Source organism: Poecilia reticulata, linkage group LG4 (genome assembly GCF_000633615.1).
Source record: "Poecilia reticulata strain Guanapo linkage group LG4, Guppy_female_1.0+MT, whole genome shotgun sequence".
Lineage (NCBI taxonomy): Eukaryota > Metazoa > Chordata > Actinopteri > Cyprinodontiformes > Poeciliidae > Poecilia > Poecilia reticulata.
The window spans coordinates 390163-415651 of NC_024334.1; the positions used below are offsets into that span (position 1 = coordinate 390163).

Consider the following 25489-nt stretch of genomic DNA (forward strand, 5'->3'; position numbering starts at 1 on the left):
GATGAAACGTTTCAAACAGACAAGAAGAGACCTCATTTCTTCACTTGGCCTTATTACTGTGCTTTCAGAATGACGTCTTTGTCCTGTTTTGCCCTTTTCCAGCGGGAGGCTATTCTAAAATCACCCAGTTCCACAACAAAAAACGAGCTATTTGGACATTTAATAGCTGGAGACTAGGTCAGTTTAATGTAAGCCTCTCAATGATTACCTATGTAATGACAGCCAATCCAAATAAAGTCTGTGTGCTATTATGAAGCAAACAAAAAGAACATGTTATACATTGCACTACATCAGCTTGACAAGGTTTAAACAATGCTGCATGGAAAAAATGTCCACTCTGCCTTGATTCCTTGTGGAATAAAAAGCAACTTGCTGCAGATGTAGAGCCCAAAAGCTCAATTTTCTACCTTTGAAGAGCAGCAGCCAGCTATAAAGACCTTATCTGCAAACTTAATGTGAATATGCATAAAAAAGATCGGACACTCTTACTCAGATCTAAAGCCAACAACACCATGCAAAATGTGACTCAGAGCATCCACAAGTTAACAGACAGGACATGAATGTCTGATGAAGCTGTGGGTTGTACTGTCATCATAGATTCCCGCATGAAAAACTTTAGCTCACTAAAGTGAACCATTAGTGCATAAATATTAACATCGTTTATTTGGTTGATCTGGACGAGCATTGGACATAAATAAATGTAGTATAATGTGTGACTGAGGCAAGTTTTCCATTCTGCAATCCAAGAAAAGAGAACCGATCCTCCTGCTTGCCAAGGTTCACCTGATTTTCCACCCAAGTGTCAAATTAACTAAATTGCGACCAATTTTCCAAAAATAACTGAGGTCTTTGAGGAAAAGGCTTAAACTAATCCAGCACCTCAATCTAAAATGATCCAAGCTGCTTCTTGGATTGGCCTTCTAAAATTTCACATTCTCCTACAAAAAAAAGGAAAGAAAAAAAAACATCAGCTTAACTTAGATAAAGCTTGAGGGATTCTCAACATCCTGAAACTTTATAAGTGTAATTTTTTATTATAAATACCGTGTCTCTCTTTACAGAAAAAGATTGAGGAGGGACAGGAATAATGTTTGTAATTTTCTGTCTTCTTCAGGATTGTTTTTGGAGGGGTACTGAAGCACTTGGCTCGCTCCTCGTCCAACAGGATGTCTACATTTATCTGCAGTAATTTTTCAACTCACTGAAGAAAAACTCCTTATCAGCACTAAACACAACTTCTCTTGTGAACGTTGAGGGTTTTAATCCTGGTTTGTTCAGGAAATTATTTCTCAAAGGAAAGTTGACATATTAATGTATAGCAGACCAAATATTACAGGGCATCTTAAGAAATTAGAAAATCACTGAAAGGTTAATTTCACTACCTCAGTTTAGAGAGTTTCACTCATTTTGTATATTATTTACACTAGGATCTATGTCTAGCTCCTGTATATTTTTACAAGTAAGGCTTACAGCTCATGAAAAACCATAATTCATAATTCTCTGAATTGCATAACACCAATAAAAAATATACATTTTAATAAAGAAATTACATACTTACATTATAAGCTGACTTTTGCTTAGTAGTAAATGACATCCTCCATAAAGAGTAGGCCAGAAAACAGCTGGCTGTTCACAGAGTGCTATATGCAAACATGTTAAAGGAAAGTTAAGTGGAAGGAAGAGCATGGTAGAAACATTTTTTTCTTCTACACTTTATTGGTCTATATTTTGTTACAAATAATTAAGATCGAATCATCAATTAAATTTTTTTTATTCTACATTACAGATTATTATTTTTTTATTATATTCTCATTTACTAAGATGCAACAGTAAACTCAAAAGAATGGTCACCCTGAAAACACTAAAAAACAAATCTGACCACTGTTCTTTCCCACAAGGCTCTTTTTATTCATGACCGGTTTGTTAATTGTTGATACTTCAGCTGTGGCTCAGGTTTAAAGGCGATGTCGGTAGCTTGGACAAACACAGAAAAAGGAAGACCCAACAGCATCACAGGGGGAAGTGACCACACAAGGGGTAAGGCTGCCCAGAAAAGCTGATTTATGCTCAGTTTAGCAGGATCTGCTTTACATGATTTTGCTGTGCATCAGAGTCGAACAAAAACATTTCCTGGACTAAATACGTTTCCAGAGAGGAAACGAGGCGAGCTCCAGTGCATTTGTTTTTTTTTATGTAATCACAAGTGAAAACATATGCTAACAGTGCGCTTAGGTCAGGCAGATGACTGAAAAGTGTTAGGACAGTTAACTGTCCCAGTTAGACCTAGATAGCTTGGTGCATCACTGAGGCTTAATACAAAAAGAAGGCAGTGAATAAGTGAAAGTATTTTCTCCTTTTCATCCTGCGTTTCCCTTTATTTGAATCTATCTCTAGCTTTAGGAGGCTGTGACAGCATTCAGGGGCAGCTTACCCCCACAAAAAGGGGTGGAGGTATTGTGTTGCTGAATCATGTGATCACAGTGGGGCCGGAGCGTCCGGTCCGTTCATGGAGCTGGGAGACCTTCAGGGCGATGTCCACCAGAGGGGCCAGCATCACCTGGACACGGACACAGCAAAAGGAAGTAAGTGGAACAGACTTCCTGTTCAGTTTAGCAACCAGAAGAAAATGTCTTGGTGACTGGTAGAGGAGAGACCAAGCCATGTTATACTAAATATAAAGACCAAAACAATCCCACCATTGCTTACTGAGATTTTACTACCTTTTATGGTGTGTAGGCTATAGTGACATCTAGTGGTGATTTCATAGTCTTACAGGTGTTACAGCCGCAGACTGGGATGACTCTTTCTAAAGGCAGTGTTACTGTAAAAGTACTGACATCTTCTCTATTTTAACTAATACTTTAAAGTAAGTTAATGTACAACCACCACACAGAATAACAGACATCCAAACGATACGCTACATTTACGTTTTGACCAACAAACTTCACTTTGCCTCGCATAAATTTTCCTTCATCAGTTTCCTTCACTTTTGAAATAAATATTTTTATCTATTTTTCTGTGATGTAAACTGTTTTTTTCTTTTTTCTGCTTTCCATTTCTGATGCTTGGAGCAAAAACATGACTGTGTGCCAAGTTATAACAAGGATCAAGATAAGATAAAGACTTTATCGTCCATAAAAACGGAGTTTCTGTTTACATAATCCGTCTGATGCTTTCCATAAAAACACAATATATCAGACATCATAAACAAAGAAAAACTAACACATGAACATATCCACAATAATGTGTTCATTTACTCTTCATCTGGTGGCAGAATAAATTCTTTTTCATTGTGTAAAATGTGAAGGAAAAGTTGGAAAACAGCACTTAACTTAATTTTATCCTGTTCTTTGAAATGTAAAAATGGATAAATTGACAGATGAATGAGTGGAAAAACTGATAAATAGACCAATGAACAGATAACTGAACAAATGAATGGGTGAATGATAGATGATCTGAGGGAAAAATGGATACATTGACAGACGGATAAATGAGTGGTTGGATAAATAGACAAATAAACCCAACTTTTAGATAACTGAACAAAAACTAAAGTCTGGAAACACAAATATTTTCCAATACTTTTCCAGATCTGGAAAATGCATCAATGGAATTTTCCAGAAAACTTAAAGACTCCACATGAACCCTGTAAAAATCTACCTCATTCGTATATCATTGAATATATTTCAAAATAAAATTAACATTTTAATTTGAAAAGTTGAAGAACTGCATTTATCGACCTTAAACTGCCAGTAAGAATTAGCCCAAACAGATAAACGGCCATATTTAGTTGGGAAGTAATATTTGATTACTCAGTGGGGAAAATGAAATCCTGAATTTAGATTTTCTTTTTTTTTTTTTTACAATCTGCTTTCTCCTTTTTTCCTTTTGGGTCTGCAAATCACATTTTGCCAAGATCAGCCAACTGAATCATTCCTCCGGGGATATTTTCCTGTCAAGTTAAGAATCTGCAGCGGCGTGTTTCTGCTTAACGCTTTATCCACGCTCCATAAGCTCAAAGGAAAAACGGGGAACCGAGGAAAGAACTGTTTTCCACGTTCTCTCCTTCTTGTACTGCATCACCTCCCTGTCCACACCAGTCAGAACCACTTTATAAAGTGTCAGCTGGAACATGTGCTCTTTATGTTTTTTCCCTGTGCGCTGTTTCTCTCTCTTCCTACATGCCCTGATATGCTGTCAGAACTCGAAACTTTGCCAAACATCTCCGTCATCATCATCATCAGCTCTCATGTTGAATAAAATGTCTCATGCTTGTTTTTTTTGAAGACCCTCCACCCACTGAGAGCTGGCAGAAACCACAGAGGAGTCCAGTTCTGGCACTCCTGCTGGAATCTGGGTGGAGGGTGCTGTGACAAAGAAATGAATACGTCTTTTCCCTCTAATTTTCTTATCGGCTGAGATCACTGCTGGACGTCCTGACCTGTGGATCCTGGAGGATTTTCTGGCCGTCGTTCTCGTAGCTGTCTATGTAGAGCCGGACGGTTGCTCCCGCGCTGCCTGTGCCGCTGAGACGGAAAATGATCCTGGAACCGTCGGCGAAGATGATCCGGAGGCCCTGAGGGAGCAAAGGAGAGGTAACAAGAGGCGGGCCAAAACTGATGAGAGAAAATAGATGCTGAACGAAAACCATGTCCAGGTGTGGAAATCAGGACACGCACGGTGGGATTACAAAACTGAACCGATGACTTAATCCAGCGTCAAGCCAATTTCTGAATAGAAGTCATATCAAAAAATATAGGTTCAGTATAAAATGTTAAATGACCTCAGAGACACAGGTAGGAGAACCTTTTCCACATTTCATCATGGTGCCTTATAACCTTTAATGTGTTTTATTGACATTTGTGACCCCCCCCAAAAAAAAAAAACATTTATGCTCTGGTCTGATGAGACCAACATAAAACTTTTTGGTCAGCAAGAAAATGCTGCAGTCACCCTGAAAACACAACATACATTATAAGCAGCAAAACATGGTCTTGGCAGCATTATGCCATCGGAAGGCTGTAAACAAAATAAGCAGGATTAACTACAAATTACCATCACACTTCATTTGAAAACCATGCGCTTAAAAAAATTAAAAAACAGATGCAAATTTCTAATAAAGTATAAAGTCATTTGTGGTTTTAACATGGCAACATAAGGAAGGTTCTGGAGGGATGTCAATACTTTGAATAGGCCCTGTAATGACAGCAGGAAAATGAGGAGAACATCCAGCTCCACAGGATTTCTACCTGGTTTTTGGACACGCTTCCATCCACGGGGTCGGTGTAGGCAAAGTTGTCAGCAACGGCCACCGCGTACGTCTTGTCGCCCGATGAGAACTGCTTCCCAACAAACGACGGGTCGGACATCTGTGTCTCCAGATCCTTCATCATCTTGTTTGCGGCATCTGAGTCGACCTCCTCGTAGTCGTACCTGGATGAAACGAATATGATACAAAAATAGTGGAATAAAGGCGGAATATGGTTGCTAATGTGTTATGATACTTTTCCAATAAGTGAAAGAGACGGGAATAGAAAGTTTTCCCATGAAGGGTTTGTACACTTTCCCTATAGTGTAAGATGTGTGTAAATATCTGGCTTCAACTGTAAATAATGTTTTCCAAATGTAGGTTTTAAATCAAACGTTAGATTGCCCTTTTTTTTTTTTTTTTTTACCAAACTGTGCAGTTTGAGTATCAAGCACTTTTTCGAACTTTATATAGAAATCAAGCACTTTCCAAACCTTGAAAACACCTCGTTTTCAAGGATTTCAATCACCTGTATGAATCCTGCATATATCTACAAAGGGGGGAAACAAAATGAAAAAAAAAAAAAAAAATGCCAAGAAGAGAATTTAATGTTCTGTGTGCTGCAGTTCCCTCTTCTTCCACCACATGGTGCTACAAAACAAACTAGAAAACTAACTTTCCTTAATGACTTGCTAAGAAAGAAAGAATTGAAGCTCGTAAGATGTCTGACCTTGTGAAAAAGTTCCTGCCAAACTTTTGCCAGTGATCCTTCATGATCTCTTCCACACTCTGCTTCCTGCTGGCCAAGATGGACAACCATGCTAGCACGGCCCATAGGCCGTCCTTCTCACGGATATGATCCGACCCTGTGAGGGTAAAACACAGAGGATGTGGATGAGTGTGAAAATGGGTAAAGGTGTTTTCTCCTAAGAGAGGCAGACTTTCTCTCACCAGTGCCAAAGCTCTCCTCTCCACACAGTGAGAGTTTACCAGCATCCATCAAGTTCCCAAAGAACTTCCAGCCCGTCGGAGTCTCATACAGCTGCATCTTCAGAGCTTTGGCCACACTGGAACAAATAGGGGCATATAATAAACCCCATAATGGATCTATGACATTAAATTAAGATTAACACTTATAGAATGCGCTTGTCTTTTACTTGTCCAAAGCACCACTGGTGGGCATGCTGCGGGCCAGGCCTTTGACGCCGGTCTTTTTGAAGTACGGGATGCAGGTGATGTTGGCACCAATCAGAGCCACGGAATCGGAAGGGTTCACAAAAAAGCCATGTTTGCCCAGCACCATGTTTCGATCCTGAACAGGGATCCAGAGATCAGGAGTGAATGTTCATCGTTAAAAACTCACTGGGATGTCAGCTGGTTCTCTTCTGGTCAGTGTGGCATTATTTAGACGGATGGCTGCTGCCTTCTCCTCCATTTTATTACTCTTTTCCCTTCAATAAAACTATTAAAACCAAACTCAAAACATTACTTCATAAAATCCAGCTTATCAGTGTTTGGAACAATCTTGAACATGATTGAACTTTATTAAAATATAAGTTTGAAAAAATATATAAAAGACGTCATATAACTCTGTCAAGACATTATTTTATTGACGAGTCTTCCCTTTTCTTTCAATTTGATAATTTTTCTGTTCAATCTGTAAAATTAATTTAAACATGAAGGAAATCTAAAACTAGAAATATAAATATCAAATACAGGTATCAATAGTTTTTTTTAAAAATGTAAGGAATTGTTTGAATATACATATTTTTAAACTGAATTGAAATCTCTTAAGAAATCTAATGATGAACATAGTAAATATGCTGCACCTTTTTACTTTTCATTGTCATAAAATGTAGTACTGAATTCTATTTATTTAATAAAACATGAGATAAGTGTCAAGAATAAAGGCTGAGATGAAAACAATATGGAAACAATGATTTGGATAAATCAATCCAGTCTACAAAAGACAAAAAAAAACCTATAACCCAATAAAAACAGTGTTTAATAAAAGTTATTTTACTGGCATTGACATCATCAACTAATAACGCAACACCCAAACACTCTGCTAGATTTAAAGCTGTAAAAGTAATTCCCCCAAAAACATGTGGCAACTTACACCATCTCCATCAAAGGCGGCTCCAAAATCATACTCCCCACTTTTCATGGTGTTGACCAGGTCAGCGGCGTAGGTCAAGTTGGGGTCAGGGTGATGACCACCAAAGTCCTCCTGGGGGACGCAGTTGACCGCAGAGTTGGCGGGAGAACCCAGCTCTTCACAGACGATCTTCTTAATATAAGGACCCACCACTAGGGGGAGAAAACATCAAGAAATAACAGGTAATCTGTTCATGCAAGGTTTAACTGTGTAACACTCTTATATGAGTTTCATGGCGCCTTCATACCTCCGTGCATCGCATCCAGTCTCACGTTAATGTGGTTAGAGCCAGAAAGAAGATCCTTCAGTGCAGCAAAGTCAAAGATGCCCCTTAACATCTCAGCGTAGGCTTCAACGGAGTCAACAATCTCCACTAAGGACAAAATATGAGCATTTTAGACCAGAAATTTTGAAGATGTGGACATTAGCAGCTTGAGTCAATACATTTCAAATTAAATAAATATTGAATCAAACGTCTAAAGCAGAGTTGAGAAACATGCGACCCTGCAGCATATTTAAGTTTTTCCGTTTATTCCTTCTATATATACATTGAATGTCCACAAAGAAAGTAATCAAAAAGTAATATGCTTTTTATCTGTTTTTTCGAGTGATTAGGGTGAACTCCATGTGTTTTTTTACATCATTTTCCATCCCACAGAAAAAAAAAAAATCCATCATCTTTTTGCTAAATTTTGTGCTTATTTTTATTTGAAAACCTAAAAACAGAAATAAAATTGTGGTTCTCTAAAAATGACAGAAAAGTTTTTATAGTGGATACTTGTCTAAACTTATCTAAAGTGATAGTGTATTTTTTCAGAGTTGTGGGAAATTTGTGGCTCTAAAGTTTTATTTGGTTAGCCTGAGAGTAAAAATGGTCTAAATGAACCAGGGTCTCCCCTGGTCTAAATGCTGCGCTAGAAATAAAGATTTGATGAGGCAAATGTGAATTTTATGAAAATTTCTTGCCACTAATTACAAATTAAAGATAGAGTTTACCTATAAAGGGTTTAAAAGTGTCTACTTCAAAGGTCTGCTTCCCAATTGTAGCTAGATCCACTTTCAGTTCAGGGCAGATCTGATACTCCTGAAGGCCTTTGCTGATCTCAAAGATTTTATTTGTGATGCCTTCGGGAGCAGGTCCTGGAGAAAAACAGTTTGAAGAAAACCATCATTTACAGAAATAATGGGTTAATTATGCATAAATTGCAGAATAATATAACCACTTCTCCACAGTGATTGTTTTTGATCTCTGTTCACCTCCACTGGAAATGTTGTACTTGATGCCAAAGTCCCCACTGGGGCCTCCTGGGTTGTGGCTGGCTGTGAGGATGATGCCGCCCACGGCCTTTATCTTGCGGATCACACAGGAGACTGCTGGGGTGGACATTATGCCATTCTGACCAATTACAAGGTGATTAATCTGCAAAACAATGCACATTCMCAGATTAACCCGCCTGGATAAATTCTCAGATCCAAGCACTGAGTAAATACAATGGAAGGTACATGTAAATACATGTTGCTGCAAACTACAGTCATTTTTAGCATATTATTAATGTCCTGTTTTGAAGTAATTTTGAACATTCATTAGGTCATGTTCAGTTTAGTAATCATCACAAACAGCACAACCTATTCTACTTTCAGTAACCTGTGATCATGCTGATGCCTTGGTTATGTTTTGTGTAAACATCTGAACCTTTCTCTGCTGCTTAGTCCACATCACCATTACCCAACAAGTMATTTCCTAACATCAACCACAAATTGCTAAAAATGCCAAATATGACATAAATACCGGCGGATTTTGCACATATCGCTTTGCTATCAGGCAAAGATAAGGTCACCTATTCTGGAGACTGTAACCAACACTGTGAGCCTTGAGTGGTAGTTTTATGCTTTCCACTGAAACTGTCCGCTCTGCAACACAAGACTGGTGATTAAATGCCTTAAAGTCCGAATTTAAACCACAAACAGTGATGCACATTTKCAGCTTAGGACGCAGCTGCTTCCAAGGCTGCAGGCCTATGCAGAGCAACGTGACTGGCTACACGCATGTCACGCCCCCCACCCGCGGAAGTATCCCTCTGCCTACTCTGTGAAGCAACACGGGAACATATCTTTACTTCTTTTTCCAATTGCTTTGCATATCTTTTTTTAAAACTACGCAAGAGAGAACTCGGTAGAAAGTCAGTTAAAACGTTTCAACCCTTAAAGCCGCAAAATGCTGCAGTGTTAGTGCGCAAATGTCAAAGGTAATGGTTTATATGGCAAGCTATTTTACTATTTAATAGTAAGCCAGACTTAAAATTTTTAAATTCCGCCCAATTGAAATTAGTACTGTGGACGTCTGAATCATGTGCCTTTCAAAAGAAAAAAAAATCGCATTGGGATATTGTTTTGAATATTATAATGCAAAAAAAATGGTTTCAACAAGGAAGTTTCATGCTGAACATCTGAAATTGGGGCAAATTCAAGAAGTTTTAAAACACTTGAAATATAATGTCATACATTATATATATATGGACTGCAAATTGGCTTACTGTGTAGCTCTAGTTCCACTGTATTGCTATTGAAAGGGGAGCAGTTTTCTATGATAGAGTGGGAAAGGAATGTTTAAGGGAAACAATAAATCTACATATTCAGGGTATTTGGATGTCCCAAAGAATTTGTGGTGTAAAATGATGGAACATCTTAAAGGTGCAGCTCAATCAATGTCCAATCTTAAATCAGATAAAAGCAAATATATARAGACATTATTGTCMCAATCTACACKGATTTATTGGACTTTTAATGGCAAGTTGTATCTCTCAGTGTAATAAATGCTGTTTGATGTCATTTTATGACTTCAGTCAGCCTATGGTGGATTGGTGACTSGTACTCTACTTCACATCCAATGAGATCTGATGATATCTATATTTWAAATAACATTTTTGTTGGTATTTGCACATCTCTGTTTGCACAAATTTATTGTCACTTATTGTAAATAGTCTGTTTTCAKGCACAAATACACACACTTTGCTTTATAGTAAATGGAACATTGACAACTAAATGCAACTACTGCCAAGGGGAGGGGAGGGGAGGAGAAGGATCAAATTCATGTCAACATCATGATAGTTTTTCTTAAGTTTGCAAATTGTGATAATTATATTTAGCTTGTTTCATATCTCTATCTTCGAAGTAAAAATTAATTTTGACTTCGAAGTAAAAAAATAATAAAAACGGATTGATGTTTGATTATATCTTACAAGTGCTTGCCATAAAGTTCCCTTCTGCACCTCTTCTGAAGGACCTCTGCTGTCATGTAGGTGGTTGGTAAAGTACACAGAGGGTTTGGAGGGCATACAAGAGTAGTTCACTRTGAAGGGCTCTGAAACGGTCAGCTAGTTTTCCATAGACGCAGACWAAACTGAAATTCGTGTAATAATTAGAGACTGACAAGTGAAGGCAGGAATGCTGTTGTTGCTCCAACCAAGCGAATGGAGAGAGCTTGCAATGGCTTGYAGTTATTTTGCAACCTTTGGGGACAATCGACAGCTTTATAGCACCAGTTGCATCATGTATTATCAGCTTAGMTTCAAGTTCTGTCATTAACTGAGCTGAAGCATACTTTTTGCTCTTGCAAAACGCTTATTAGGGTAATATTAGCTATATTTCAACACAAAATACAATAAGCATAACAATTAATCAAAATGAAGTAACGTAGTGTYATATCTACTGAAAATACARTGGAGTGTAACAATTAAATAGCCAACAACCTTGACAGTTAGCTMAATTTATACTTGCTAGCCGCMGTGCTACATTAGCTCACCACACAGGGAAACCAGCAGCAGTTCTCATCATTTATTTTCTCCAACTGACCCCGTTGGCTGCTGCAATCTGAACGATGAGCTGAATCGCGTCCTTCATGAAAAACCTCCCATCTCCTCCCACCACCAGAGTGGCCGTCTGTCGCTCGGCTGGGTCGATGACGGAGATAATGCTCTGGATGAAGTTTTCCGCATAGTGCTGGTTCTGCTGGAACACCGTCACCCGTTTCCTCAGCCCGCTCGTCCCGGGCTTCTGGTCCGTGTAGGGTTTGGTCTTAACGGTCGTTATTTTCGCCATTTTGGACACCCAGAGAGCAGCCCGTGGGATCCGCAGAGTGGTCCGAGCGACTGCAGGAGCAAAGCGGCTACACGTACGCAGCTACCCCGCCCCCCCCTTCACACACAAACCCGCCCTGTCTGTGTAAAGGGCAAGAGGGGAACGAGGAGGATTTCCTCACACCTAGCAGCGAGATAACTCTTCAACATTTTCATTGGTTAAAGTAACATTTATTTAAAACACGTGTTAAATGAAAGTCAAATGCAACATAAGATACTTTTCTTTTTTTTTTTGTTACTACCATCAATTTAGTAGTAAAACAAATGTAAATTTGATGTTCTGCATAATACAGTCATAATGAGACTTTCCTGTTCTGTCTCCTTGTTTTCTTTCTATTGAAAGTACCCCTGGTCCAATGATTGTGGCATTTCTTCAACAATGCTGTTGAAACAGCAATGCACTCCAGTAGCTATGTGGTTTTTTACACTGCAAAAACACATCTTCCAAAGTACTTTTGGTCTACTTTTTTGTGCAAATATTTTTGAAATAAGTAAATATTTTAGTATTTTCTGATGTTGTGAGTGAAAACAAATCTGCCAGTGGACCTAGTACCTTTTATCAATAAGAATTATTTGCTTAAAATAAGCTCCTATAAATTGCTGAAAAATTACTTGTAAATAAATTATGTCAATTTCAAGTGTATTATATTTGCACTAAACGAGAAAAAATACTTGGTAAGATTTAGTGTTTTTGCAGTGTACCTGTTCTTTCCCATTGAAAGTACTCCTGGTTCAGCGATTCTGTGTTTAGCTGTGTCTCCTTTCAGGACAAAGTCATGAATTGACAAAGTAAGTAAATAAGTAAGTACAATTTTATTTATATGTCACCTTTCAAGATATAAAATTACTAAATGTTCCCACCTTTTGAACCATCACTGCTTTATTTTGGAATTGTCTGGATTTATATGATTTGGACCTGTTTTGACTTGGAAAGTGACTTGAGAGTACATCTGCTGTGAATTGGTGCTCCAGCTAAATAAAATATAATTTAATTAAATTGAATACTTAGTATTTTAAAACAAAACTTGGTAGAAAACAGAATTTAAATAAGTAATAACTTTTACTGTATTATTTGTCTATGTATTCATTAATAGATTCACCTACTGCTTAACACTGTTAGTTGAGAAATATGTGAAATAAAGTGATTTAACAAATTTAGATTGAACACCACCTACATCTGTGACCTTTGTCCCCCTGGTGTCCAGTAATGTACTCTGGGAGGCCAGTGACCCTCAAAGCATATAAGTGGAAATATAGAAACAGAAAGTTAAAAAATGTTGTTTAAATGTGCAAAAACAATTGGTTTTTAAACATAAACCATTAATAAACTTGTCCATATACACCATTGGTTCGTTTCAGTTTTAAAGTGTCAATTTTAAAGTGTGAATTATGAAACAAAATTGTTGGGAAATAGTTCAACAGTTTGCCTGTTGCATCACAGTGTTTGGTCAACAGAACCCCTTTTTTCTCTTTAAAACTTTAAAATGAAAGTGGTTTGCACTTTGGTATTCATAAACCTTAAACTACTTTTTCCACATATTTTGTTACCGCAAGCTTTAGTGGATTTTATTGGGATTTTATAGGATAGATTTGCACAACGTAGTGCATTTTTATGAATTGAAGGAAAAAGGTTTTCTTTTTTCCATTTTTTCTTTACAAATAAAAATGTGTGAAAGTGTCCATGCACTTTTATCCAGCACAACTGAGCCAATACTTTGTAAAATCATTTTTTTTCTGAAAGTCTTTTGGTTTTAACCAGCCTCGCAATCCTACAAATTGACAAATTTCCTCATTTTCTTTGTAAAATAGCTGAAATTCTTGAAGATTTTGAAGTTTTGTTATAGATTCTTAATTATATTTAGGTCTGGACTTTGACTAGGCCACTCTATGACATGAATACGATTTGATTTCAGTGGGAATGTTATTTTCGGAGTGACGTACATTGATAATTTCCTGCCACACACAGTATTATGATATAATGTAAGTAAGAAAATGAATGGCTGCTTCTCTGATTTATCCTTTCCTTGCCCTGGTGGACGATCATGTTTTTTGTCTTTACAGCTGTTTGATTTTTGAATGTTTTGCTCTGAAATGCCACAGGCTGCTTTACTGAGAGACAATTACTGTGGTTAAACAACTGAAACTGCAGTGCAGTGCACAGGGTGTTGGGAAAAGAGGAGCAGACAGGCTCAGGTTATTAAATACATGTCATATGCCATGTGACATTTAAGTCAGCTGGCTCTACTGTTTCAGCAGTGAAAGTCAAAGGGCAGATAATGGCCCAAGAGACAAAAATAGGAGGTCAGGATCGCACTGGAAAGGTCGAGGCCAAGTAAAGTTTAGATCTGAGTGCACTTCAGAGGAATGCATTTCACTGCAAACGACACATCCTGACACGCCCACACCAGGAAAATTACAGGCAGTTTCGAGCACATTTCACTGTAAAAAATTAAAAATTGTCAATTTACAGGCCAAGTGTTGAATGAGAGGCATCTGCTGTCAGTTAAATATATGTCAGCACCAGTGTTGGGCCCTCTTTCATTCTCATCTCAATACGGTAATTTGATATACAGTTTATAGAATGGTCTGTAACATCAATGTCAAAATCAGGATTCAATTAAAAAAAAAAAACTCAACCAACATGGAGTAGCCTGCACTAATTTAATAAACAAAAGGAAAACTGTCCTTTATTAACTTTATTAACTATTACCTTGTGGTTGTAATAGGTTGCATGATTCTTACTGATGGAGCTAATGAATGCGACCAGTGAGGAAGACGTTCTCAGTTTTCTCAAACAATGCATAACAAGTTGATAAAAGCTGACATGAGAAAATATATCATTTAACTTTGCTAAATTTCAAATGAAATACAACAATCTTTAGAACTGAAATAGATTACCAGAAGTAGAACCTTCCAGCACAGACTTCAGAGAGTCTTTCTGTAGTATAACCTTCTGATGATTGCAATATGTTCAGCAGTTTCAGCTTCATGTGCTGGGTAAACTGGTCTCCACGCAGTTATAGACCCATTCCTGCTTTTCATTAATGGGTAGCACGTGTTGGCACACCTGCAGGCAAAAGAAATACATGTTTGTATTAGAATCTAGGATTAAATATAATCATTCAGTGAGTTGTGGTACAACATTAAGCTGTCATAACACCAGAGCTAGTTTTCTTTTTTTTTTCTCTCTGTTTTCTGTGGGTGTAGTCAGGGGTTCACACACATTTTCACACCTAAAATTCCTTACTTTTCCCCAATTTAAATTTCCTGAATTCTCAATCTCCTTTAGCCCATTTTAAAAATACAAAAGTTCCAAATGAATCTATGACAGATATTTCTACAGTGTGAATATCCTGAAAAATACTCAAGCTTGCATCTGTCATACTGCTAACACAAAACGTTCATAACAACAGACACACAATGTTGGAGAGAACACCAGCTTTACCAGTAAAACAGTGATTTTTTATTATTTATTTTTTTACCATTTTGGTCCTGGCTGGAACTTCAATAGCAAACATAGCCATCCCTCTGCTGCTGCAGCAGTTCCTGCTCTGCTCGTTGTTTACATGAACCGTCACCTTCTGATTGGCCTGCAGAACAGAAAGCAGAGCTTAACTTTCTCCAGTTCAAATCTATGAAAACACAGAACGTAGTTTAAACAGGAAAATAGGATTAAAAGAATATAAAGGTTTACACAAATTCGTCTTTGCATACCATGAAGTCATGGTAAGAATCTAAACAACTTCCTGTCCTTGGTTGTTTTCTGAGCCCTTCAGCCATTCTTTCAGTGTAGCTTTTGTTGCCAAGAGAATGGACACCCCACCTGCATGTCAATTACCCTGAATTGAATAAGGACTACTGATTGTGTTGGCTAAGGTCCTGGGAAATGTAGCTCATATTCCTCTCAACCCATCCACTTTGCCACTCGTACTGATGCTACCACTGACATGTTTGACAGCTGCTACAATGTTCTGACGTTAAAAACCTCAAGTTAGTTTTTCAAAATTCTTCTTATTGTGGACAAAACAGCTCAGACTTTTCAAAATGAATGTTCTTCCATCTGAGGGTGAAAGCTTGGAAACTGGACACAAATGGATGTTCCAACTGAGTGACTCCCTAGTTTACTCTCTGACAGTAAACATTTTTTTAGATTAGCTCTATCATCTCTATTTTGATTCTTGCTGTGTGTTTACTCAGTGAGAATCATGCCAGCACCTTGTTGATGTTGACAAAAACTGTGTGATTTGTCTGCCACCTTGTTGATGTTGACAAAAACTGTGTGATTTGTCTGCAACTTGCAAAAAAAACATTCCAACAAATATTGCTGGGCTGTATGCATGTCTGCAAGCTTAAAATCAAAAAAACAAGCAAAAACAGGATGAACGATTCAAATGAACCATTAAAAGCCCCAGATAATCTAAAATTCATGCCTCTAATGAGTGTTTGAAAGCTTTATTGTTGCCCTCACAGCTAGATAAGAGTAAACAAGCTTTTGGTCCACCTTGTTGACTATGAGGGAGGAAATCCGGTGGTCTCCTCTGTAGGTGTAGATGAAGACGTTGTCATGCCCTCGAAGTGCTTTGGCCCCAAACCTGGAGGTGATGGACTTCTGGAGGGCTTGGTTCAAAAGCTTGGTGCCTGAGTCCAAGCAAAGTGGCTGCATGGATGGCTGAGTGCCTTCACAGTGCACATCTATTTGGAATGGACATGCCTTCCAGAGCGGGAGGAAAGGTTTGTTTAACTCGCTGACATTCATCCTGCACCACAAAACCAAATGAGTGAACGTCTATGAATTAGTTAATCATATGTGCTCACCTACCTCTACTAACTCCAGCATATGATTGTAACCCATAGATTCCAGGGTCACCCATAGGTCTGCGGGGTCTCCATCTTTCTCTGTGGCCTCCATGAGGTTCAGCTCCATAAAACCCTGCCGGGTCAGCTGGTTTTTCCTCATATCAAAGTTTTCTGGCCCCACAAAACCAAAAAGAACAATAAAAACCTGGGCGCCCTCTTCACGTTAAATTGCTTTGATTAGTGACTACCTTTGCACACGGCCCAGGCATCCTGGTCACACTTCTCCCCACTGGTCCTCAGCTCAAACAGGTTGTACTCATCCAGGCTCAGCAAACCATTCCCATCCAGGTCAATCATCTCAAAGATTTCAGACAGCACCTCCCTGTGGTAAAAACAAAGTATTTCCGATAAATGACCCACATCTTCTTTTCCTTTATAAAACACACATCCATAAGAGCATTTTACATTCAAACTCTGTTGCAGCAACAGATGCCAACATCAGAGGTTTACCTCAGCTCGCTGGTGAGGTCCATTTCTCCCGTGTCGGTCTTGTAGACAAGTTTGACAGATTTATCCGAAAAGTTAGTTTTGTCTTGTTTCTTTAACCTGCAGCCACTGGTGAAGGGAAGCAGGCGGTAAGTCCCAGCGTTTAGTTCTCCTTTCCAAACATACTTCTACAAGAACAAAAAAATATCAACAAATAATCTCACAAGCGAAAGCATACAGGAATTACATCAGCATGTAGGAACACTGATGTTTTTATCTGATTCTATGTATGATAGATTTAGAACACGAATGAATCTGGTAATGAAAGGGCCTCTTTACATTAAACATACTTCTTTGTCTTTTGATTCGGTGAAACACACTAAAGCCGAGTCCTCTTTGGTTTCACCTGCTGTCATGACAAAAACAGCCGTGTCCACATTCATCCATGCAGGAGGCTTACCTGAAAAGATGAAAACGGAAAAAGTTGTTGGGGTTTTTTTTTTTCTAAATCACAAATTATTTTTAAAGTCAGTAATATGCATTATGTATTTTCTATGAATTAAGAAAATGATGACAAATAAAATTGTAGAGTGAGGACCTACAGGAAACTTAATTCAAACCATGGATTTATGCTGCAAGGCAGCAGAGCTACCAACTGCACCACCATGCAGCACTCAGGCAGATCCTTCATATTGAATTAACTTTAATGAGCTAAAGTATGAAAAATAGGCCCATAAAAGGTAATGAATCTATTTTATGCTGGAATTTTAGATGCCCTAAAAATTGCTTCTAACCCAAACAAATCCTTAGTCACAATTGTAGTCTAATTTAAAAATGTCAGATAAAACCTTGCTTCTTAAAGCAAAGTGTGAAGTACTTGTAGAATTTATGTAAAAGGCATTTTGTAGGCAACTTCAATATTTTGCCAATTGTAAAAAAAATTGCAAAGGGTTTCCCCAAGCTACAACATTTAGCTGTGTGCACGCTACAGTTTTACATATTTTTATTTCATGAAAATGTTGACACTCACCAGGTCTGTGGCTGAGGCTCAGCGGCTGGATGGTTAGGTAGATGCTGGTTTTCTGAGGAAGATGAAGGTGGTACTGCAGAGAGCTAATGCTGCCGTTATCATCCACAAAGAAGCAGCCTTTCATAAAGCAGTGATGCCAATCCTGCAAAGACAGAAAACACTCCTGCTTTACGTTTGTAATGGTTGTCTGGATGGCAAACCAGGAGAACAATCACAAAAATATACTTATCTCTGCTTGAAGGCCTTTATAACACTTATCAAGGATTCAATTCTGCTTTATGCATCTAGACATGTTTATGTGTGTGTGGTTTCAGCTCAGATCCTGACACTACTACACAACAAAATTCATTTATTCAGTCAACAGAAACCAAAACTAACTAGAAAGTGAGCATTTACTATGAAAATGCAAGTGTGAATGCTGGATGCTCAATGCTTTTGGTGTAAATGGCAAAGGCATTTGAAGCCAACTGCTGAAGACTTGCAGAAAGGTAAGAAATAGTCCATGCAGTGTGAAAAACCCACGTAAAAGCCAAAATTAGCTAAAAAGCTAAAACTAGCTAAAATAGTCTACCAGTAGCATGCTAGGTTATAGTAATATAGTCCATGAAATGTAAAAAAAACAACTAAAATTTGAAAAGGACAGAAACACTCCCCTATTCCTTCTGATGAAAATGGTGGGTGAATGAAATTCATATGGTTCCTGAGATATCAATATTTGTTTAGCACGGTGTCTACAAAAAACATCCCACATGCAGTACAAAAAAAGCTCAAATTATTCTCAGGTGTTAAACAGAATAAAAGCTGTTAAACTGCCCAACTTCAAAATCACCACTGCCTTGAAAATAAAAAAAAGGCTGGAAAATAAAATAAACATTAAAAAATAAAAGAAAAATGGCTGGAAAATAAAATCAACACTTTCAAAGTAAAAGAAGGCTGGAAAATATACCTTTAGGCAGGTTGAAAAAAATTAGAATATGAACACTTTTGTCACAATCATCTAAGATTTTCTTAAATTCATGAAAACTCAACAATATGTAAGCTGGTTAGCTCAGCTGGTCAGAGTGTGTTGCTAATAATGCCAAGGCCATGGGTTCAATCCCCATACTGGCCAACTGAAACATAAAATCAACACTCGGAAAAATTCATTGCAGCAAATTTTTTTTGCATCAACTCATTCACATGAAATAGATGCTATTCTAGGGCTGGCCAGAAGAGGGCAGGAGCGTCACACCGTGTGTCTGCAGAGGGCTGGGGAAAGTCTCCCTGCTGGACCTGATTGGGGCAAATTGGAGTCCATTTAACCTTGATAAATATGGCCTCTTCAATCTTGAGCGAGCGGTCATTCAAAAGCGTCCAGGGGCTACTTTGGCGATATTTATGAATTCTAATATTTCTTCCATTTTGCAATCCCGCTGTTGCTTTGTCTGGCTACACAACCGAAATTAGGTAATAATTTGAAATTGAACAGGAACATCAACACAGGGAAGTTTTCATTCCCCTCATTGGAGACACATTAAATGAAAACACAGTTGACGTGGACACACAGTAAAAAGCACATTGAGGGCCAAGCAAGGCCAGAATAGGCCATATATCCTTTTAGTTGACAAATAAATCACCAAGTTAAACAAAGAAAAGTGCCATAAAGACGGAGCATGCCACTCCTTTAGAGAAAAGCCATTTTCTCGGAGTATTTATCTTGGGCTGTGAGAGGCATAAAAGATCAAACCATAACACTTCGGTGGTTTGTCCAGACAATATTAAATGAGGGAAAATGCCATGGGCACCCATCCACTGGTTAAGGACATCAGAATTAATGCCTCCATAGAGAGAGGGTCAGCCTGCAGACTAATACAGGCTCTGTCACCTGCTCCAGCCACAGGTCTGATTTACTGTCTCACAGGGTCGCAGGACACCAATCCGGCCACACACACACACACACACACACACACACACACACACACACACACACACACACACACACACACACACACGCACGCACACACACGCACGCACTCATATACACAGTCTATTAAACCTTCTTTAATCTCTTTCTGCTCTTATCTACACATAAAAAGCTATAAGAAAATATAAAACCAGTGATTGCCATGTAGATTTCTGTGTACAAGGAGATATTTGTGTCTCAGAAGATGCAACAATATCTGCATACTGATGCAGCTATACATCCATCCTCCATCAGCCATAGTTTTTAGCCTGTGGCTATATAGGGAGCCAATCCAGGGAGCAGAAGTTCCCCTTCGAGGTGCTCTCTGGACACACATTCTGTTACCCTTAATGATGTCTGGCCGTTTCCAATCTCAACACAGTGCTTAGACCTGTTCTGTTTATTTATTTATTTACCTTTTTTTTTTTTTTTTTCGTTTTGCTGTAAAGCAAACCAGCCAGGGTTAAGCCAAAAAGAGTGAAAACAAAGAGCGCCAGATCAATACAGTGTATATCTATCCACCCCAGGCTACGTTCAGCCATCCGAGCGGCTGCACGGCATGCTGGGTCCTCCTTATTACGCCGTACTCCATACAAACACAAAAAGATATCCAGTTATTTACCAAACGTACAGATCTGGCATTTACAATAAACCATATAGTTAATAGTACTGTATGTATAGGTGGAGCTTAAGAAATAGGAATGCAATTGAAATACTCAATTATTTCAATAATTTAGCTAAACAAATGGGTGATTCATAGTATTTAGTGCCCTGTGTTGTATCTTAAGAATTTATTTTTATAAAATGTCCCATGAATGGTTTCTCAGAAAATTGTACCATTACATAAACTTATTAAACTGGGTTTCGTTGCAGAAATATTATGTTATTTGTCACAAAATATTATTGCTAAAGAAGGTGGATAGAAGTGCTCTATCCAAGCATATCAATAAAAAGTTTCAAGTAAGGAAAAAATGCACCAAAGATCCAAGAGACCAAGAGCGTACGCTGATCATTAGGTATGGACAAAGAAACAACGAGGGCTTATCATGAGTATTTAGAACCATGCGATTTATGTTAAACATTCATTTTCATGATTATGTTGTACAGCTGATGAACTGCCACAAATATGGCATCCAGGAAAATTTGATCATTACATAAACGAGTAAAAATGGGTTTCATTACAGAGATATTATGTTATTGTGTTACATGTTATATTGACACAAAATATTATTGCTAAAGAACGTGGCTGTTTTCATAGTGCTCTATCCAAGCATATCGATGATAAGTTTGGTGGAAGGAAAACATGTGTTAAAAAACTACCAGTGCTCATTAGTATGGACATAGAAACACGAAGGGGTTATCATAAATGTTGCTTCATATAGAAAGCAGGACTAGATGTCATTTCAGGACATTTCCAAACATTTAAAACAAGTGCACCAAGTTCCGTTACCTGTAAACCTGACGGTTCCTGAACTTTGCCTGCCTTACTGCTGCTGGATGCCACTGTGACTGAGTTTGACAGGGACGACCGTCTGCTGCGAGCGGAAGGAGGACGAGAGGAGGACTGGCTGTCTGAGAAACACACACAGCAGTTAGCAAAATACTCAACAGTTTAAAAAAAAAGACTCATTCAAGACTTTGGCAAATTACAGGCAGTTCAGTACTCTATGCAAAGAGTGCACAGTTTTCCTAAAGCAAAATTAGGTACGTGATGAAATTCGCTCAATGGTCTGCCTTCTTGGAAGTCTCTTTGCACAGTTCAAGTGACATTACAGACTTTGCTTTTTGTTCTGAGAAAATGTAATCTCGAGATCTAGCTCTCTGTAATTACGTTGCCACATGAAATCACTAAAGGCACCCCTTCAAATTCATTTTCTTGCATAACATTATTCCTTGAAGATAAACTGAGGGCAGACTTTTTTCCCTATATTTTATGAAAGGGCGGCTTGTTACCAATCTCAGAAAATCAGGACGATTAGAAATGTGAGTAATCAGTTAGATACAGAAATAAATGAACCCACTGTAATCCTCCTTTAGATTTATGTTTTTAAAATAAAGCTCTTAAAGTTTTTTTTTTCAAACAAATCAGTAAAATTACTGCTTGAATGAAAGCAAATCATCAAAACATTATCGAGGCTACAAAAATAACCCATTTGACGTGTGTGATCGCATAGCAACTCAGGTCAAAGGCTTGTTAAAACGCAACAGGTAGAAATCAATACATGGGAGAGGCACAATAACGTGATAATCCAGACTACTGCGTGGGAGCTCATTTGTTTTTGCAGTGGTGGTTGACTGCTCCTCCTCTCTAATCCCTCATCACCTCCCCAGTGAGAAGTGGTGGAATCCTCCCCGAATCAATAACAAGAACATGGACTGACCACTTAAATCAACCCCATCCATCTTCCCAATGTTGGCCCCTCACTCGCCTTATCATCCCAGAGCCCCGCCCTTCCAATCCTTTCTTCAACAGTTGGGTTCTAAATTTTAAAGAGCAAACTTACAAAGGAGAAGTGACAGAGAATCTACGGATTCCTTACTGAACAAATGCCTTTGACTGAATAAAAGTGGTTTCAAACCAAAGTAGTTATTTTTTTTGTCAATCTTCTAATGGCAGTAATGACTTACCAAAATCAAAACACTTTGACGTCTCCTCCCTCTAAACAAGCAGCCCTAATTGTTTGGCGATTATGAAACATGGACTGCCTTAATGGGGTGATTTGTCACATTGGTGATGAAAAATTGATCAATAAAACGGCTATTACTCATTAATCAAAACGGACCATGCGGGTGCACTGGAGAGGTTTGGGGTAAACCTGCTCTAAAGCATCAGTTTAATACCTTTTTTGACAGTGGAGTCTGATTCCGCATGTTGAGCTGGTGATACAGATGATGCTGATGCCACTGAGCTTTTAGGAGGGCTGTACAACTGGCTGCCAAAGTTCTGCCTCTTTAGCTTAGCGTCAGCTTCTAGCTTGTCCAGAGCAGCCGTTTGACACTGCTCCGCTGTAGACACAAGCCGCCTGCAGAACTGACAGCAGCAGGGGAAAAAGTAATAAGAGAATGATACACGAGCAACGTTTGGAGCCAACAAAGAGGAGCATAAATGACTTCAATTTTTTGTTTTTGAATGAACAACAAATCCAGACAGATTTGCAACAAACAATAAAAAAATCAGCACAGAAATTGAAACAGTTCAAAAGAACATCTTTTGGATGGAAATATTTAGTTAGCTTGCGTGAGCATACCTCAGCATAGTCCAGTTTTCCATCCTTGTTTATGTCTGCCAATGAACAAACAGCATTCACCTCCTCCGCTGTCATCTTCTCGCCGCTCTGCAACAACAAAGACAATTTCAAATAACAACCTGACCGATCATGACGCAGATACATCTTCAGTTCAATGAATTCAAAAGAGTTTCATGCTCTCTGCTGTCCAAGACTAGGGCTCCCAGTTGACCTTTGCTACTACTAAACATTTCTTATAGCAAAATTCCATAGTTTTAAACTCTTAATTTCCCAGAGTTCTCTGTTGTTTTTAATCCAGACAAAATGGATGAATGGATTACATTTTTTGACAATTGGTGGAGAATAAAAAATAAAAAAAAGTTTATTTTCCAAATACTTAGATGCTGACTAGTGATCAAAGTTTAGCTTTGATGTTCCAAGAATAAAGTCATTAACAAAAAACTGAATCCACTTTCTTGAGTGGTATGCACACATTTGCTTTAAATAAAAATGAGTAAGAAATAAGAAATAAAGTGAATAGTTAGCAGCCTAATGACAACAATCCTAATTAAAATTATTCCATTCAAAATTAGTGTCATTCTCTTGTATATTATGAGTAGTTACTGAATGGAAAGAGATGGAAGAACAGCTAAAATTACTCTTTCAAATTGGTGCGTTCAATAAAACTGGATCATTTTGCAAAACCAAGTTACAGGTTGAAGAACCCTATCCTAAGCGACGGTAACCATCACAAATTAAACCACCAAATAAGAAGCTAATGTTAAGAGAATATTCCGCCCTTTGTGGAAAATATATTTCATAAGATCCTAAAAAAAGACATTTTACTTACAGATGTTAGAGCCTTCTCCAGTACGCTGTGTGTGATGTAGCCGTCAGAGTTTACATCTAGTTTTCTGAAAGCTCTCATTAGCTCAGCCTCCTCGGTTTTCCTTTCGCATTTCAGAATCTCGCAGAAGTCATCAAAGTTTAGCTTAGATGTTCTAGAAGTCCAGTATTTATTGAGAGTGGCGTGGGACGGATTCCTACCAGCCTGCTGGAGAACTAAACAAGATAAATAGGAAACATGATATTCACATGATAGTCACTAAAAATAGAAAGCAAGGATGGAACAAAGAAAGTGGAAACATGCCTCCATCAAAAATTCATTTACGATAGTTTGGCATTTAATTATTAAATAGGTAAAACCAAATTAATTTACTCTGAAGAACATTCAATGAAGACTGAGAACCACCAATGCTTCTTGTAACTACACCAGACAAACAAATCTAAAGCTGATGTGATTAAAAGAAAGAAAAAAGTTAACTCGTTAATTAAATGTAGCGAATCGATATTTCTGTAGTCAGACTGGGGCTACAGTTTTGTGTTGTCATTAGGTACAGTACTTCCCAGTATGTCAGCCAATTGCATTTGAGCACCTCCAGGCATGGCATTATAAAAGGACGGTATATAACAGAAAGTTTAATACAGTTTTTAAATTCTTATATATTTTGATACCAGTTTGTCTTCAAAAGCTACTTTGAGTAATATTACTCTAGTGTCTGACTGGGAGCTAGTTGATTCACAACTGTATGCTATTAATTTTCACTAATAACTATCTGCAATTAATCGATTAATTTTTTTCCTGCCTTTTCGACATTTTTGTAGTTTTCCTGGTTACAAATCGAGGTATTCTTATAAACTTGGAGACTTATGTGGGCTACATTATGGAAAATCAAGATGGTTGACTGAGACCTAAATCAGCGATCTGCAATGTTCAGTGACATTTTACATTTTGTCCTTTTCTACCAAAGACGCATTTATGCTGACTACAGCGTAAAACTGTGCGTTCATGTGAATCAAGGCAAAGTGATAGATTTTCATAAGAGTTAAAATCACACAGCGTTGTGCAGCAAATTAGCAAGTGGTTGAAAAGCGGTTCTTACCCCGACACAACTGCTGTTTTGAAGATATATTAGACAAACTTGATCGGAACACAGCAAGATAAGCAGCTCGACACTGCATGTAGAAAACCTCATCATCATCGGAGGGACGAGTTGATTCCTGAAAAGACATTTTGTAGGGGGAAAAACAATATGGCAACGATTCGCTATATCTGTCTATGGGGGAAAGAGAGCAGACCGCCAACTAAAATGTTGAATTGTTGCGTTGTCTCTTTCGTTGGTAGGTGTGATACATTGTTGCTATCGCGGGGATTGTTGCTAAGGAAACAAAATCTCGACAGTGCGCATCAAACAGGACCCGGTGGAAACAAGAAAAAAGAAAACGTTCCTCTTACGTTGCTAAACCTAACGCAATGCGGCGTCTTTCACAAAATAAACCAAAATTACATTCCGCTGTGGTAAAATTATCCACAAATGTTCTCAGTTTGGAAAAATAGATTAATAAAAGCATAAAATGTCGTATAATGCAATCATAATAGCTGATTATTTCTGGAACTTTTTGTGTTA

General features: G+C 38.1%; 2 protein-coding genes across 3 annotated transcripts; both read right to left on the minus strand.

Annotated features, from left to right (window-relative positions):
- Positions 1-1882: 1882 nt before the first annotated feature.
- Positions 1883-14457, minus strand: pgm1 (phosphoglucomutase 1). 2 transcript variants are annotated; one of them, XM_008406163.2, is made up of 11 exons: positions 14438-14457; positions 8661-8823; positions 8400-8543; positions 7651-7776; positions 7365-7555; positions 6403-6557; positions 6197-6312; positions 5976-6111; positions 5247-5430; positions 4439-4573; positions 1883-2557 (listed from the first exon to the last, which is right to left on the minus strand). In XM_008406163.2, exons 2-11 carry the CDS (start codon positions 8788-8790, stop codon positions 2468-2470), a joined length of 1407 nt encoding a protein of 468 aa, XP_008404385.1. In that variant the 5' UTR covers positions 8791-8823; positions 14438-14457; the 3' UTR covers positions 1883-2467. The 2 variants fall into 2 exon arrangements, with proteins under 2 accessions (XP_008404385.1, XP_008404384.1); XM_008406162.1 differs by lacking the exon at positions 14438-14457 and adding an exon at positions 11256-11620.
- efcab7 (EF-hand calcium binding domain 7) lies at positions 13442-25489 on the minus strand. The gene is made up of 13 exons (XM_008406161.2): positions 24965-25489; positions 23872-24083; positions 23043-23129; positions 22636-22825; positions 21245-21366; positions 17853-17994; positions 17173-17282; positions 16847-17010; positions 16585-16718; positions 16359-16507; positions 16041-16250; positions 15022-15129; positions 13442-14606 (listed from the first exon to the last, which is right to left on the minus strand). The coding sequence occupies exons 1-13, from the start codon at positions 25092-25094 to the stop codon at positions 14526-14528; spliced, it is 1839 nt and encodes a 612-aa protein (XP_008404383.1). The 5' UTR covers positions 25095-25489; the 3' UTR covers positions 13442-14525.